We start from the raw sequence: 18,679 nt of genomic DNA, 5'->3' as shown, positions 1-18,679 counted from the left end.
AGATAACACTACATCATACAGTTGCTACATATTACCTTTGTCTGAAGGAAAGAGAAAACAGTTTTTAAGGTTTAAAATCTTTTTAAACAAAAATACTCAAACAGTGTATTACATATCTCGTAAGACTTATATATATCAATAGTATATTGACATCATATATGATATGTAAATGAGACACCACCTTAATTACAAATGACTTTGAGATAAAAAGTCTCCAATTTCTTCGCTTGTGTAATATTGCTACTGCTTACTTAAGAGATTAAATATAAACTATATAGAAGAAGTCTTTTATATTCATGTCATAATTTTGAAGTGCCTACACTCGAGAACAACAAATCAGAAAATCATCGTTGTGGGATACTGTAGATTCATTTATTTTCGTGGGTACCAATTTTCATGGTTTGAGAAAAACTTGCATATTTTCATGGATATTTAATTTCATGGTTTTGGCAAAGTCGGCATACATTCCTTTAGAAAATTTATAATTTGTTTAACATTTAAATCATGGCTCCCCTGTACTCAGGAAAATCCATAAAAATTGGTATACAACGAATAATAATGAATCCACAGTACCATTTTTCATGCAATTCACAGAACCATGAATTCAAATTTTCACAGTAGCAGTTGATATCATATTGCCGCTGACAAAATGTATACAAGACATTAATTAAGGAAAGCTATGATCTTTACAGCCATACTAAAAGCGATATAATGTAAGGTGTGTTTATTCACTGCAAGAAAACTGATACCTGGTAAATCAAACCAATGCAATAATACAGTTACTATTGAGTTACCTCCATCAAAATGTCCAGGAATTCTGTCACAGCTTCCATGAAGTCAACCATTTTACCTTCACTTATTCCAATCTCCTGAAATTCAATTCCAATAAGAAATAAAGCCAATACTTCTAGAGTTGGGGTATAATATGTCTCTTTATACTACAATGCCTTCTTGTTCTATAATATTTCAATTAGAACCTTAAAATCTGAGTAAAAATTGTCATATAGTATTTATAATTTTAAAGCTCACATTATAATGATCATGTACTTTTGAGATGAAGAACATTTGCTTTTGGTTGTTTTTTCTTGTGCATGTATTGATTTTGTGTCATGAATTTATATCCATTCTTTTCTATCATGTACACTAAATTTCAAGTTGATGTGACCAGAAGTTGAAGCGATGGTAAGCTACCTAAAACCAATACTTAAAACCATACAGGATGGATGGTCAGACTGATAGAATAAAAAACATAATGCCCCCATTTATGGTAGATAGTGCAAAAAAATATATACTACATGTCTGTTGCATAATTATGTATGGTTAAAATCCGTCAAATATTTGGAAACTATGTGGAATGCCATCAAATCTAAGAATGTACCTAGCCTGTTGTGAAACTTTTTTATGTATAAAATCTGTCATGTTGATAATTTGACACTGTATCATAAGATGATTATAGCCGTGTTTGAAAAGCTTTCAAATGTGAAAAAATTATAAAAAGTACCACAAAAAGGATATGGAAAGTATTGGGAATATTTTTTTCTAAAGAGAAAATGGCACTCAAGAGTTTGTAGTGAGATAAATGTAAATCAAGATGCACTACTAACCTTTCTAGTTAACCTATCCTTTGGTATTTTTCCAACCTACAAAATATCATAAAATTGGATTTAAAACTGTTCTATCTAGAATCAAAGGCATTAATCATTAAATCTTTATTTCCCCCTTTCTAAAGTCAAATTTTAAGTAAGATGAAGGTAAAAGATCAATAGAACAGCAGCATCTTGAAAGAAAGAGCAAATCCAATAGAGCTGGGTATATATCACCAAATAGAGATGATAAGTCCAGATAAAGTTAAAGTTGAAGGTTTGCAATTTTCATTCACTAATATGTAAGTGTCATGAAAGCAGTCATTTTAATTTATTCAAGTCATATTATCTCTATTGATTCAATTTTTCTCAAATAACCATTTAAACAATAATAAGACAGTCTGCATAATGAAAAAACTTTATCTGAAATTGATTTCAGGGTTTCAATGTTATATGAACTTTTTTTAAATAGGAGTCTTAATCTTACCTTTTCCATTAATAAAGCAGCTGATTGGAATCTTTTAGAAATGAACATACTCCACATCATAGCTCCTACTCCTGTAATCAATAATAAATTTATAAGACTAAAGCAACAAGAAAAACAGGGGACTTATATTTAACTAACTGCCAATACAGGTAAGATCTTTGTTTCCTACATTTAACAACAGTATTTTTTTTTTCTACTTGGATAATCTTCTAACAATATAAAAAGAAAAAAAAGAAAGCTACTGAAAGTTAAGTATATATACCATACAATGAATATCAGTATCAACTAAAGGTAGAATAGATGTTAACACAACATTGAGTATTGTAATCTATTACAAGCTTGAACAAGTAAAAAATTGACCAACTAAGTCACATTCTCATCACTTTAACACAATCAGGTATATTAAACCATACTTACCATGCTGGAGAACAGCATTCTGTACTAGCTTTAGATACTCAGAAGAGGTATATTAAACCATACTTACCATACTGGAGAACAGCATTCTGTACTAGCTTTAGATACTCAGAAGAGGTATATTAAACCATACTTACCATGCTGGAGAACAGCATTCTGTACTAGCTTTAGATACTCAGAAGAGGTATATTAAACCATACTTACCATACTGGAGAACAGCATTCTGTACTAGCTTTAGATACTCAGAAGAGGTATATTAAACCATACTTACCATGCTGGAGAACAGCATTCTGTACTAGCTTTAGATACACAGAAGAGGTATATTAAACCATACTTACCATGCTGGAGAACAGCATTCTGTACTAGCTTTAGATACTCAGAAGAGGTATATTAAACCATACTTACCATGCTGGAGAACAGCATTCTGTACTAGCTTTAGATACTCAGAAGAGGTATATTAAACCATACTTACCATGCTGGAGAACAGCATTCTGTACTAGCTTTAGATACTCAGAAGAGGTATATTAAACCATACTTACCATGCTGGAGAACAGCATTCTGTACTAGCTTTAGATACTCAGAAGAGGTATATTAAACCATACTTACCATACTGGAGAACAGCATTCTGTACTAGCTTTAGATACTCAGAAGAGGTATATTAAACCATACTTACCATGCTGGAGAACAGCATTCTGTACTAGCTTTAGATACTCAGAAGAGGTATATTAAACCATACTTACCATACTGGAGAACAGCATTCTGTACTAGCTTTAGATACTCAGAAGAGGTATATTAAACCATACTTACCATGCTGGAGAACAGCATTCTGTACTAGCTTTAGATACTCAGAAGAGGTATATTAAACCATACTTACCATGCTGGAGAACAGCATTCTGTACTAGCTTTAGATACTCAGAAGAAAGCTTCAAATTCTGCACCAACTACAAATACAAATTTAAAACTGTCATTTCATTTCCATTTTTCCATGGTAAAATAGTAAACCATTTCATTTTATAATAAAAACAAATAAATGGGGAATGTGTCAATGGGACACAGATGGTGCTACTGCTTGCATATTATATAAAGTTAAAAGGGACATAACGGAAGAACTGTAAAAGTGATGCTACCAAAATTTGTACTTGATCTAAATTTTGTGGAATTAAGTACTGTGTTTAAGTTTCATAACATTTGGTTTAGGCAGGCTGTATAGCGATATATGATTTCTATGTAATTTGGAGTTTAATGGAGAGTTTACTCATCTTCCATAATATTGTAACAAACCTAGGGTTACTATAAACTGTTTAACCATCATTCAGGAGGAGTGGAATCGACGGCAGTGTGAAGAAACAGATTTGTAATAAACATAACAATGATATTTATTTCAACAGTATTCTGACTTCTTCTTTCAATATAATAAACATCAAATACACATTCATCATTCAACAGATAAAGTAATAAATCGGGTGGTCAATATAAAAGGTAGTTGACGGTTCAAGAGATTGATTCAGAAAGACAAGTTGTTCTACAGGCTCCTATTTATGTGTTTTTGCTCTTACCATGACGTTAGAGTAAACATCTAATCGTCCAATCAAAAGCAACGTTTCTTACGTCTTTTGGCTTGAAACGTTCAAGAAGACAATCAGATTTCGTTATTCTTAAATAAAGACTCAATATTAAGTTGTCCTCACTTTGTCCTTCTTGTCCAAATTATATTTAAAAGCAAATAAAACTAAAAGGACATTTCTATATAATGCTATATTTAAACGGACAGTAAATTCCTTTCTCGATACTGCGTATGAACTTGGGTGTAATTTACCTAACCTTACGCATTAGATATAATGCTTAAATGAGATCAATGAAAACCCTGTTCTATGATAAATAAAGACAATGTTAATGAAAAGGGAGGCACAAACATAATAAATACGCAATTTACCTGCATTGATAAAGTGTTAACTTAAACAAATAATAATATGAGATCGCAAAGTGAAAGTACAGAACGGTGTCATGGCAGATGTAAACAAGTTGAATCTCACGACGATATTTGTCAAAATAAATCACTACATGACGGGATAATCAAAGTATTACATAGGTAAACATTACCAAGATATACATATAAAACTGACCCTTATCGCTTGCAAAGTACAAATAGTTTAAATCATGAGTATGAAAGTCAATGCATTTATCAGTGTTTATGCACTCTCGAGAAGTTGACCACCCGGCAATATTCAAATAAATATATGTCATATACAATAAATAATACGTTAAATAATAACAATAATAAGTCCAGATTTGTCACAATTTTCCCCACCCAAGTCTTAAAATACTCCTGTATTTTCTGGAGGTAACAGTATACCAGTACTTTTATTTTTTACTTATAGTCTCTGTGCTCTTCAATCTTTAATGGAATATATTCACACTGTTTAATTATATCATCCACACTTCTGTATCTTCAGGGAAATCATCTTTCTGTCATCGGTAGATAATTTTCACTATTACACTCAGCAATTTCTGATATGACATCGGACACATTTAAAAACCATAGAGAAACACTAGAGCCATTCACGAATTTCTTCAACTTATCTACAAAAACACAGTATCACTTTAACATCAAATAATAACTTCTGTTGACGCTGCAACTATAATTATTAACTATCTTGGAAATATCACAATATTCCACCAAATTTTCTAGAAAACCCCCTCTTTTCAACCAACTCTGGGGTGATCAGTCCCTATAGGCAAATCTGGGCTACGTTTCTAGAAATATCACATAACCACTGGATGCATTCACAACACTGCACCAATACTTCTTCATATACACTATATCTCAACACATGAATAATCTTATTCATAAAAAAATAATAATACCGAGTGATACACATTTAAACACATAAGCACAATAAATTTTGAATGGCGTCTTGTCCTCTTCTTTGGTTTTAACTTTACTTCTTGCTAGATTATGAGACACTTTCTTTTATCACTTTAAACTGTTTCCATTATATTCTGTGAGTCTATATATGTGAAATACTTTTCCAGGTTTCTTTGTCACTTCAATATTCGATAATTCACTGGTACTGCACAAATTTAATTAATAAATCTTGTTCTAAAATTTTATCAAGGTAATATCCCAAATAATCACATTATTTTCATAAAACATATTTTGCCAGAGTTCTCTTATGTTTGTCCATAAACTGAACCATGCATATAAAATCAATTATCTGTTATTTTTCTTGACCCCCTATTTGATTTATTCTGCTATTTATAATTTGAGTCTGAATTTCATTTCCAACATCTTAAAAATCATTTAATTAACATAAAATACGACTTCTGTAACCGTCATCGCCCGACCTATTGAATAAACAGACGGTTGTCTCCCTGAACCGTTTCCATAGTTGTATTTGGTCTGACATTTCTAAAATTCTGTGAATTCAGGGGTTTATTCTCCCTAAATTCATGACCATTATACATAGAACATTGTCTATAAAAATGATCAGGCGAGTCACAAATGAAGCAGGTCCTTTGATTCTGTGTATTGCCCCCATTTTGGTAATTTCTGTGGCCAAATCTAAAGTTGGATCGGTTGTTCGTATTCCGAATCTGATTTTCTAACTTCTCCATTCTACTTAAAAGCATTTGAATGGTTCTGTCATTATTTGGCTGTTGGGAAATTAATCTGACATTTGGGTCACCATTATTTTGCCATTCCATATCTAAGTTATTTTCACTACAATTTTCATAAGAAACTGAGCGGACACTAGTTTTCTTTTTATCACTTGACTCCCCTAAAAGAGCCTCATATCTTTCAATTATATCTACAGCGTCAGCAACTGTTTTACATTCGCGATCTATGCATCGACATTTCATTTCTATAGGAATCGACTTGTATAACTGATTGAGCGCCAACACTTCTTGTGCCAATGAATCCAAGTTACAATAAGCTTTTTGTACCATCTGACAGAGGTCATCACCGAGAGCAGCAACTGTTTCACCGGAATTTCGCGTTCTCATTTCAAAATGAGATAACCATCGGTTTTGATGACGGGCACTTCCGAATCTTTCTTCTAAGCGACTGACAAGTATACTATAAGTTCGGTGTTCATGTGAAGGAAGGCTCATATAAAAAGTTCGCGAAGGGCCCTTTAAACTTGCAGCAAGTGTCAACACTCTATCCTCCATGCTCCATCTGCCTAGTTCTGCACAATCTTGAAAATGCGAAAAATATTCTTCCCAATCTGATCCACTATAAGCATCTGGGCGAATTGTAGCAGGATGTCCAGCAATCGGCAACTGTTCACGGCAAAATCGTGGTGCATTTCCCCATTTTCGTTCATTTTCAAAATATAAAACACCCGGTTCACCTTCAAAATTCCGTTCCGTCTCTACTGTATTTCTCTGTCTAGCTATGTCGTCTCGTACGTTGTTATTAAATTCACTTTCAATATCACCTTGTCCCTGTTTTGCTGTATTTAATGCAGAGTCTTCATTATTTTTCTCTACTGTTTCACGTTTATCCATATTTAACTCGATTTCAGAATCAGATTCGTCAGACATTGAAAATTATTACCAGTTCACTAAATGCGTTGAAAAAAAATAAGATTCTTATTCAAATTTAAAAATCACAGACGAGGTATTCGATCACTGGATGACAATTATTTTTTGTCATCCCACTTCTGACACCAAACTGTAACAAACCTAGGGTTACTATAAACTGTTTAACCATCATTCAGGAGGAGTGGAATCGACGGCAGTGTGAAGAAACAGATTTGTAATAAACATAACAATGATATTTATTTCAACAGTATTCTGACTTCTTCTTTCAATATAATAAACATCAAATACACATTCATCATTCAACACATGAATAATCTTATTCATAAAAAAATAATAATACCGAGTGATACACATTTAAACACATAAGCACAATAAATTTTGAATGGCGTCTTGTCCTCTTCTTTGGTTTTAACTTTACTTCTTGCTAGATTATGAGACACTTTCTTTTATCACTTTAAACTGTTTCCATTATATTCTGTGAAATACTTTTCCTGGTTTCTTTGTCACTTCAATATTCGATAATTCACTGGTACTGCACAAATTTAATTAATAAATCTTGTTCTAAAATTTTATCAAGGTAATATCCCAAATAATCACATTATTTTCATAAAACATATTTTGCCAGAGTTCTCTTATGTTTGTCCATAAACTGAACCATGCATATAAAATCAATTATCTGTTATTTTTCTTGACCCCCTATTTGATTTATTCTGCTATTTATAATTTGAGTCTGAATTTCATTTCCAACATCTTAAAAATCATTTAATTAACATAAAATACGACTTCTGTAACCGTCATCGCCCGACCTATTGAATAAACAGACGGTTGTCTCCCTGAACCGTTTCCATAGTTGTATTTGGTCTGACATTTCTAAAATTCTGTGAATTCAGGGGTTTATTCTCCCTAAATTCATGACCATTATACATAGAACATTGTCTATAAAAATGATCAGGCGAGTCACAAATGAAGCAGGTCCTTTGATTCTGTGTATTGCCCCCATTTTGGTAATTTCTGTGGCCAAATCTAAAGTTGGATCGGTTGTTCGTATTCCGAATCTGATTTTCTAACTTCTCCATTCTACTTAAAAGCATTTGAATGGTTCTGTCATTATTTGGCTGTTGGGAAATTAATCTGACATTTGGGTCACCATTATTTTGCCATTCCATATCTAAGTTATTTTCACTACAATTTTCATAAGAAACTGAGCGGACACTAGTTTTCTTTTTATCACTTGACTCCCCTAAAAGAGCCTCATATCTTTCAATTATATCTACAGCGTCAGCAACTGTTTTACATTCGCGATCTATGCATCGACATTTCATTTCTATAGGAATCGACTTGTATAACTGATTGAGCGCCAACACTTCTTGTGCCAATGAATCCAAGTTACAATAAGCTTTTTGTACCATCTGACAGAGGTCATCACCGAGAGCAGCAACTGTTTCACCGGAATTTCGCGTTCTCATTTCAAAATGAGATAACCATCGGTTTTGATGACGGGCACTTCCGAATCTTTCTTCTAAGCGACTGACAAGTATACTATAAGTTCGGTGTTCATGTGAAGGAAGGCTCATATAAAAAGTTCGCGAAGGGCCCTTTAAACTTGCAGCAAGTGTCAACACTCTATCCTCCATGCTCCATCTGCCTAGTTCTGCACAATCTTGAAAATGCGAAAAATATTCTTCCCAATCTGATCCACTATAAGCATCTGGGCGAATTGTAGCAGGATGTCCAGCAATCGGCAACTGTTCACGGCAAAATCGTGGTGCATTTCCCCATTTTCGTTCATTTTCAAAATATAAAACACCCGGTTCACCTTCAAAATTCCGTTCCGTCTCTACTGTATTTCTCTGTCTAGCTATGTCGTCTCGTACGTTGTTATTAAATTCACTTTCAATATCACCTTGTCCCTGTTTTGCTGTATTTAATGCAGAGTCTTCATTATTTTTCTCTACTGTTTCACGTTTATCCATATTTAACTCGATTTCAGAATCAGATTCGTCAGACATTGAAAATTATTACCAGTTCACTAAATGCGTTGAAAAAAAATAAGATTCTTATTCAAATTTAAAAATCACAGACGAGGTATTCGATCACTGGATGACAATTATTTTTTGTCATCCCACTTCTGACACCAAACTGTAACAAACCTAGGGTTACTATAAACTGTTTAACCATCATTCAGGAGGAGTGGAATCGACGGCAGTGTGAAGAAACAGATTTGTAATAAACATAACAATGATATTTATTTCAACAGTATTCTGACTTCTTCTTTCAATATAATAAACATCAAATACACATTCATCATTCAACAGATAAAGTAATAAATCGGGTGGTCAATATAAAAGGTAGTTGACGGTTCAAGAGATTGATTCAGAATGACAAGTTGTTCTACAGGCTCCTATTTATGTGTTTTTGCTCTTACTATGACGTTAGAGTAAACATCTAATCGTCCAATCAAAAGCAACGTTTCTTACGTCTTTTGGCTTGAAACGTTCAAGAAGACAATCAGATTTCGTTATTCTTAAATAAAGACTCAATATTAAGTTGTCCTCACTTTGTCCTTCTTGTCCAAATTATATTTAAAAGCAAATAAAACTAAAAGGACATTTCTATATAATGCTATATTTAAACGGACAGTAAATTCCTTTCTCGATACTGCATATGAACTTGGGTGTAATTTACCTAACCTTACGCATTAGATATAATGCTTAAATGAGATCAATGAAAACCCTGTTCTATGATAAATAAAGACAATGTTAATGAAAAGGGAGGCACAAACATAATAAATACGCAATTTACCTGCATTGATAAAGTGTTAACTTAAACAAATAATAATATGAGATCGCAAAGTGAAAGTACAGAACGGTGTCATGGCAGATGTAAACAAGTTGAATCTCACGACGATATTTGTCAAAATAAATCACTACATGACGGGATAATCAAAGTATTACATAGGTAAACATTACCAAGATATACATATAAAACTGACCCTTATCGCTTGCAAAGTACAAATAGTTTAAATCATGAGTATGAAAGTCAATGCATTTATCAGTGTTTATGCACTCTCGAGAAGTTGACCACCCGGCAATATTCAAATAAATATATGTCATATACAATAAATAATATGTTAAATAATAACAAGAATGTGTCCACAGTACACGGATGCCCCACTCACACTATCATTTTCTATGTTTAAAGGACTGTGAAATTGGAATAAATTCTCTAATTTGGCATTAAAATTAGAATGATCTTATCAAAGGGAACATGTATACTAAGTTTCAAGTTGATTGGACTTCTACTTTATCAAAAACTACCTTGACCAAAAACTTTAACCTGAAATTTGCACTATCATTTTCTATGTTCAGTGAACCGTAAAATTGGGGTCAAAACTCTAATTTGGCATTTAAATTACAAAGATCATATCATAGGGCAGATGTATACTAAGTTTCAAGTTGATTGGACTTCAACTTCATCAAAAACTACCTTGACCAAAAACTTTAACCTGAAGCCAAAAACTTTAACCTGAAATTTGCTCTATCATTTTCTATGTTCAGTGAACCGTAAAATTGGGGTCAAAACTCTAATTTGGCATTTAAATTAGAAAGATCATATCATAGGGCACATGTATACTAAGTTTCAAGTTGATTGGACTTCAACTTCATCAAAAACTACCTTGACCAAAAACTTTAACCTGAAGCCAAAAACTTTAACCTGAAATTTGCACTATCATTTTCTATGTTCAGTGAACCGTAAAATTGGGGTCAAAACTCTAATTTGACATTTAAATTAGAAAGATCATATCATAGGGCACATGTATACTAAGTTTCAAGTTGATTGGACTTCAACTTCATCAAAAACTACCTTGACCAAAAACTTTAACCTGAAATTTGCACTATCATTTTCTATGTTCAGTGAACCGTAAAATTGGGGTCAAAACTCTAATTTGGCATTTAAATTACAAAGATCATATCATAGGGCACATGTATACTAAGTTTCAAGTTGATTGGACTTCAACTTCATCAAAAACTACCTTGACCAAAAACTTTAACCTGAAGCCAAAAACTTAAACCTGAAATTTGCACTATCATTTTCTATGTTCAGTGAACCGTAAAATTGGGGTCAAAACTCTAATTTGGCATTTAAATTAGAAAGATCATATCATAGGGCACATGTATACTAAGTTTCAAGTTGATTGGACTTCAACTTCATCAAAAACTACCTTGACCAAAAACTTTAACCTGAAGCCAAAAACTTTAACCTGAAATTTGCACTATCATTTTCTATCAGTGAACCGTAAAATTGGGGTCAAAACTCTAATTTGGCATTTAAATTAGAAAGATCATATCATAAGGAACATGTGTACTAAGTTTCAAGTCGATTGGACTTCAACTTCATCAAAAACTACCTCGACCAAAAACTTTAACCTGAAGCGGGACAGACGGACGAACGGACGAACGAACGGACGGACGAACGAACGGACGGACGAACGGACGCACAGACCAGAAAACATAATGCCCCTCTACTATCGTAGGTGGGGCATAAAAATAATAAGTCCAGATTTGTCACAATATCACATTTTCTTTTTTTTATGAAGGTCAAGGTATGTTTTAGGGCTTATTGAGACCTGTTAAACATCTTGTATAAATCAATGAGTACTTTTACCTCTGGTTCATTGTACCAATACACAGCATTTTCCCATGATGTATTGGCATACAGAACATCATTGTCTAAACTGTGGACAAATCTCTGCTGTAAAATCTCTAAACAACCTGAAAGAAACAATAGTTTAAAAAAACAAATTTTGACTGGTAGCTTTATTAAAATCTGATGAATATTTTGGAGATTTCACTCAATCGATATCTGTCAACATGTAAAACTTAACTTTCACAGAACACTTTCTGAATCAATTTTCATAAAAGTTGGTTTACAAAGTTTACCTCTATAATATTTGTTTCACTTGTTATTTTTAATAGTGATTATTTATTTTCAAGACATTTTAGATTCTTACTATTTATTGGTAGTCAGAGTAAATGGATGAATGTATAAATGTAATCACACAATTATTTTAACTCATTTTCATACATGCATCCAATTTTTTTTAATCAAATTAGTCTAGTATTCACCCTGTATTTTATCCAGTGTTGTAACAGTCTCTGCAACCTCTTTACCATGGTCAACCTCTATAGTATCAGACAAACCAAATTTGACTATATCACATGGCTGCAGACCTGTCTTGGCAATGTACTTGGCAACCAACTCTGATAGTGAACCTATAAACATCATACAATTATTATGCACAAAAGAAATGTTTTTTTTTTTCTGGCTGACAAAATCAACATTCTATTAAACTTCTAAAGACATAATCTCAATAAAAATATGCTGTAAACCTAAAACAATAGCTTTTGCCAATATTATCATAACATATTCATTGATGACTGCTTTAAAATAATATCCATCAACAATTATTTAATAAATATTTAGGATAAGAACATGTTATTGTGACATAGACATTTTGCTTTGTACTTGACTGACACAATGAAAGTAATAGAAAGTAATAGTATACAAAGTTTAACCAACGGACCGGACCAACTGATTGTGCCTCCCTCATACATTTACTGAATTTGCATAAAAGATTATTTACAAAATAGAAAGAAAAGTTTTTTACCAAGTCATATTGTAGAAGTCTAACAAGAATGTGTCCATAGTACATGGATGCCCCACTTGCACTATCATTTTCTATGTTCAGTGAACCGTGAAATTGGGGCATTTAAATTAAAAAGATCATATCATAGGGAACATGTGTACTAAGTTTCAAGAGGATTGGACTTCGACTTCATCAAAAACAACCTTGATCAAAAAATTAACCTGAAATGGGACAGACGGACAAAAGAACAGACGAAATTACAAACCCACAGACCAGAAAACATAATGCCCCCCTACTATCATAGGTAGGGCATAAAAATCTAACAAATTTATTGTTATAATATACATAGTAAAAGATTTCTAATTTCTCATTGTTTGGAGTTTTCTATTTCGTTGTTTAAAAAAAAAAAAGGAAGATAAGCTCTTCTTTGTGTGTTTTAAAAATATCATGGCATTGATAAACTATGTTATTTTATTTAAAATGATAATAGTCTCCCTTTAATAAATATATGTTTTACCTCTTCCCCCTTCCATTAACTTTGAAACAGACACAGGAATAGCCTGTGACATGTCGTCCGCTCTTTGTAGACCTAACAGATTACACAAAGACAGCACATCTTCTAACTGTTTGACTAACTGGTCCCATCTCTGTACGTCAACAGAGTTACACTGACTCTGATCATCATTTGATGCTGTATCTGCGTCAGGATCCTATCAAAACAAAATTACATCATTTCAATCTCACATTAACATGGTAACCAATGAATCAATCAACACAGCATCAATATGAGGGTAGGTGTAGGATATGCCAACAAGACAGCAACCCACAACACAAAAACCAAAAGACAGCAATGCTTGTTGTTCAGAAAGATACAATTTTGAAAATAAACATCCCAAAGAAGGTTCTGATGAATTTAATCACTGTTGGATGGATTGATTGATTGATGTTTAAAGACTCTTTCAGCACACATGACTATATCAGTTTGTATTGGTGAAGGAAGTCACAGGACCACTATCTAACTGACATCAGGATATTACCCAGTCTGATTTAAATACAGATCTTGAGCTCACACCTTGCTTACATCCAATAATGTTCTGACTTACTTTTTCTCCTTGAAAGGGAACCATGGACAGAGTATGTTTCTTAATCAGATTGATTATGACCATCATATACCATAGTTCACCCATGAATTGAGTATATGAAAACAGCTTAACATCCAAACATATATTTATTCCTATTGATAGCTATCTTACCTTTGCTTTGACTTGATTATATTCCATTTGTTTAGCTACAGATCTACATGCAAGGCTAAGTAAATATGCTGCTACTGCATTGTTGCTATGACAACAAGTATCTCTTATCTTCTGCCACCAAGGAGATATGCTATCACATTCAACCAGCACTTCAGCTTTGTCTGTTAAAGAAAGACAAGTAAACGATCCTTTTAAACATTACTTTTATATAAACAAACAACTGTTTTTAAATCTACTTTTTTTTTATTATTATCTATTACAGTCGACTCCACTAAATCACATATCGCTTATTAGAATAATTCGGTTAATTGCATAATTTTCTCCTGCACAAAACCATTTCCCATTCATCTATTCTTAATTTGTTATATGCATAGCCTTACAAGAAGCCTTTTGGTTAATTGCATGTCAATTTGGTCAGAATATTTTTCTTGAGTGCAGCTGCTTGAATGTATCATTAATTTCATGTTAATATGATGCAAATGATTTTAAAATACAAACAAGAATGTGTCCTCAGTACACGAATGCCCCACTCGCACTATCATTTTCTATGTTCAGTGGACCATGAAATTCGAGTAAAATCTCTAATTTGGCATTAAAATTAGAAAGATCATATCATAGGGAACATGTGTACTAAGTTTGAAGTTGATTAGACTTCAACTTCATCAAAAACTACCTTGAACAAAAGCTTTAACCTGAACAAACGAATGAACGAACGAAAGAAAGGACAGAAGGACGGACAGACACACAGACCAGAAAACATAATGCCCCTCTACTATCGTAGGTGGGACATAAAAACGAGAATGTGTCCATAATACATGGATGCCCCACTCACACTATCATTTTCTATGTTAGTGGACCGTGAAATTAGGGTAAAAATTCTAACTTGGCATTTAAATTAGAAAGATCATATCATAGAGAACATGTATACTAAGTTTCAAGTTGATTGGACTTCAACTTCATCAAAAACTACCTTGACCAAAAACTTTAACCTAAAGCAGGACAGACGGACGAACGAACGAAGGGACGGATGCCGACCTATGAACCTTTAAATTTATGATCTCATCAATTCTCTTATTTTATGACTGTTATCAAACTGATTGATTTATAAAGTTTAAGATTTACCTGTCAATTCAGTGATGACTTTAATGATGTGGTACAATGCAGGTATACAAATCACCAAGGGTTCAACATATGATAACCAATAGTATATCAACATATGCTGTAATATATTCAGACAACAATAGTAAAAAACAAATAAGATATTTCTTTAAGATAAAGAACAGCAATATAAGCGCTATTTCTTGGCTTTTTGTTTATTTTTTTGCTGTGCATGAACTGATTTTGTGTCATGGATGCATATCCCATATACTTTGTTTTCTATATGTCACTGTTCATTCCAGACAGACTATTAAATGAGGTGAAGCTCCAAAATAAATCATTTCAAAAAATTTTACTGCACTCTTTCTGTTGAAAAGGAAACTATTGGAGTGATTAAAATAAAATAATGAAATAAAAGTTTTTATACACATGTATTAATTCCCCCCCTCCCCCAAAAAAATTAAATTGTAAAGAGGTAATCTATTTCTTACCATTAACAACTTTGGGGACAGAGAGCTATCTTGTAGAATAATACCTAGTTCATTGGCTGATTTGTTGTCTCTCAGAGAAAGCTCAAACAAAAATTTAACTGTAAAGAAAAAAGTCAGTAATGATAAACATAATACATTGTTCTGGTTCTGTATTATGAATTACAATTTAAAAATCTATTATAATTGTATTGAGCATGTTATGATATTCAATTTCATAAAAAAAAAAATACTTTGTGAAAAGCATAAATTCTGAATGTCTTTTTACCATATACTCTCTATATACTTAAAAACTTCAAGTATAACAATCTGCAATAATATTCACTACATACATTTCTACGATTCTGTTTTATTAGTTTTATTGAATACCTGGGTACGGTATAAACCACCTATTTCTAAAATAGGAGTGATAAAATCTATCATATTTTGAAAGATCAAATCACCTTGCCATCATTACAAAAGACAACCAGGTGCTCCGCAGGGCGCAGCTTTATATGACCGCAGAGGTCAAACTCTGAACAGTTGGGGCAAGTATGGACAAAACATTCAAGCGTGATACAGCTCTGAATTTGATTGTGATCAAATTTTTGACATTACATGGTTTTTTTTTTACACAAAACAAATGTCAAGATTTTACAAATCAATTAAAGATTTCTTCTTCAAACTTTTTAAATCTAAAATTAAATGACACAGAATGAATGTGGTCTAATGAACTTAAAAGATTTTTTTTGCCTTTGAGCAATTCACTATGCTGTTGAATATTAATCCTCTCAAAAAAATGTTTGAAGAAATTTTCTTTTTTCTTTTTATTTATGAAATCTGAAATGAGAAAAATTTAAACCCCCCCTTTTTTTTCACATCCCTGTTTCCTTTTTTCCAAAACTGATATCAATTCAAATTTCTAATGGAGTTTGCAACAATAACTACTCTTTTAAATACATCATAAAATATTAAAATGTAAAATAAAGTGCTTGTTATCACTGAATGGTAAAGATTGGTTGGTAGTAAAAGTGAATATACATTGTTTATTGTATAAAACAATAAAAAAACTTCATCATCAACATTTGATATTGGCAAATTTCCAATGAAGTTATTTACATAAAGTTATTGGCAAATAAAAATAGAAAATGACATCATAGTCATGTCTGGCAAATTTCCAACATATATTATCAACTACTATTCTATACAAAGAAAGATAACTCCAATTGAAAATTAATTGCTATTGCACAATATTGTGCAATTAGATATTTCTTGCTATTGTGCAATACTGTGCAATTGAAAAATTCTTGCTATTGCACAATACTTGATATGGAATCCTGATTTGGACCAACTTGAAAACTGGGCCCATAATCAAAAATCAAAGTACATATTTAGATAAAGCATATCAAATTAGCCCAAGAATTTAATTTTTGTTAAAATCAAACTTAGTTTAATTTTGGACCCTTTGGACCTTAATGTAGACCAATTTGAAAACTGGACCAAAAATTAAGAATCTACATACACAGTTAGATTTGGCATATCAAAGAACCCATTTATTCAATTTTTGATGAAATCAAACAAAGTTTAATTTTGGACCCCCATTTGGACCAACTTGAAAACTAGGCCAATAATTAAAAATCTAAGTACATTTTTAAATTCAGCATATCAAAGAACCCCAAGGATTCAATTTTTGTTAAAATCAAACTAAGTTTAATTTTGGACCCTTTGGACCTTAATGTAGACCAATTTGAAAACGGGACCAAAAATTAAGAATCTACATACATAGTTAGATTCGGCATATCAAAGAACCCCAATTATTCAATTTTTGATGAAATCACACAAAGTTCAATTTTGGACCCTTTGGGCCCCTTATTCCTAAACTGTTAGGACCAAAACTCCCAAAATCAAACCCAACCTTCCATTTATGGTCATAAACCTTGTGTTTAAATTTCATAGATTTCTATTTACTTATACTAAAGTTATGGTGCAAAAACCAAAAATAATGCTTATTTGGGCCCCTTTTTGGCCCCTAATTCATAAACTGTTGTGACCTCAACTCCAAAAATCAATCCCAACCTTTCTTTTGTGGTCATAAACCTTGTGTTAAAATTTCATTGATTTCTATTTACTTATACTAAAGTTATTGTGCGAAAACCAAGAATAATGCTTATTTGGGCCCTTTTTTGGCCCTTAATTCCTAAACTGTTGGAACCAAAACTCCCAAAATCAATCCAAACCTTCCTTTTGTGGTCATAAACCTTGTGTCAAAATTTCATAGATTTCTATTCACTTAAACTAAAGTTATAGTGCGAAAACCAAGAAAATGCTTATTTGGGCCCTTTTTGGCCGCTAATTCCTAAAATGTTGGGACCAAAACTCCCAAAATCAATCCCAACCTTCCTTTTGTGGTTGTAAACCTTGTGTTAAAATTTCATAGATTTGTATTCACTTCTACTTAAGTTAGAGTGCGAAAACTAAAAGTATTCGGACGACGATGCCAACGTGATAGCAATATACGACCAAAAAATTAAAATTTTTGCGGTCGTATAAAAATAAAGTCAAATATGCCTGAGAAATTGTAACATTAGTGTAAGTTATTAAATTATTCAATGAAGTTTTTTAATCAAATAATTTCATTAAATCATGATAAACTACATCGACCACTGAGACACGTTATAAGATCTTAAGTATACTAAACCTGGTATAAATAATGTTAATTTCGTACCTAAATCTGTTCTTTTATCATCTGATAAGTTACTCATCAATTCATAAGTTCCATGCTGACTAGCATCCTGCTCAACCAAGTGTGGCTGACATTGGAAACAGCTTAGGAAACCAGCTGGTGTCATACCCTCTTTGTCATCCTCAAATTTGACACGCTTTACTGATTTTTCTCCATTCCCACCATTTTTTGTAGAATAATACTGATCAAGTTGTGAGACTATATGTGTGGCCTCAGAACCTGACAGATCAAGAGATTTTTCAAAAATTTCCTTGAAAATAAAATGTTTTTTTGTAAACACTACAGTAAGAAAAAGTATGAAGTGCTAGCTAGTATGACTCTCTTGCTTCCACATTACAAAATGTATATGTGGGGGAAATTCATTTGAAAGGGGAGAAGTACAAAATACATACATGGGTTTATAGTGAGTCTCATATGGAGAAACTGAGAAATTCTTTAA

General features: G+C 32.4%; 1 protein-coding gene across 1 annotated transcript in view; it reads right to left on the bottom strand.

Moving 5' to 3' along the window:
- LOC143067553 (rab3 GTPase-activating protein non-catalytic subunit-like) overlaps positions 1-18,679 on the bottom strand; it is a 49,103-nt gene that overhangs the window by 9,364 nt on the left and 21,060 nt on the right. The window contains exons 19-29 of the mRNA XM_076240894.1: positions 18,223-18,490; positions 15,522-15,619; positions 15,055-15,151; positions 13,933-14,093; positions 13,197-13,389; positions 12,159-12,305; positions 11,698-11,804; positions 3,359-3,425; positions 2,071-2,141; positions 1,605-1,640; positions 795-869 (exon numbers count right to left, since the gene is read on the bottom strand). Of these exons, the coding sequence (XP_076097009.1) occupies positions 795-869; positions 1,605-1,640; positions 2,071-2,141; positions 3,359-3,425; positions 11,698-11,804; positions 12,159-12,305; positions 13,197-13,389; positions 13,933-14,093; positions 15,055-15,151; positions 15,522-15,619; positions 18,223-18,490 (1,320 nt within the window). The remainder of the gene's footprint in view (positions 1-794; positions 870-1,604; positions 1,641-2,070; positions 2,142-3,358; positions 3,426-11,697; positions 11,805-12,158; positions 12,306-13,196; positions 13,390-13,932; positions 14,094-15,054; positions 15,152-15,521; positions 15,620-18,222; positions 18,491-18,679) is intronic.

This window comes from Mytilus galloprovincialis, chromosome 3 (genome assembly GCF_965363235.1).
Source record: "Mytilus galloprovincialis chromosome 3, xbMytGall1.hap1.1, whole genome shotgun sequence".
Classification (NCBI taxonomy): Eukaryota; Metazoa; Mollusca; class Bivalvia; order Mytilida; family Mytilidae; genus Mytilus; species Mytilus galloprovincialis.
This window is presented reverse-complemented; position numbering and strand designations above follow the sequence as displayed.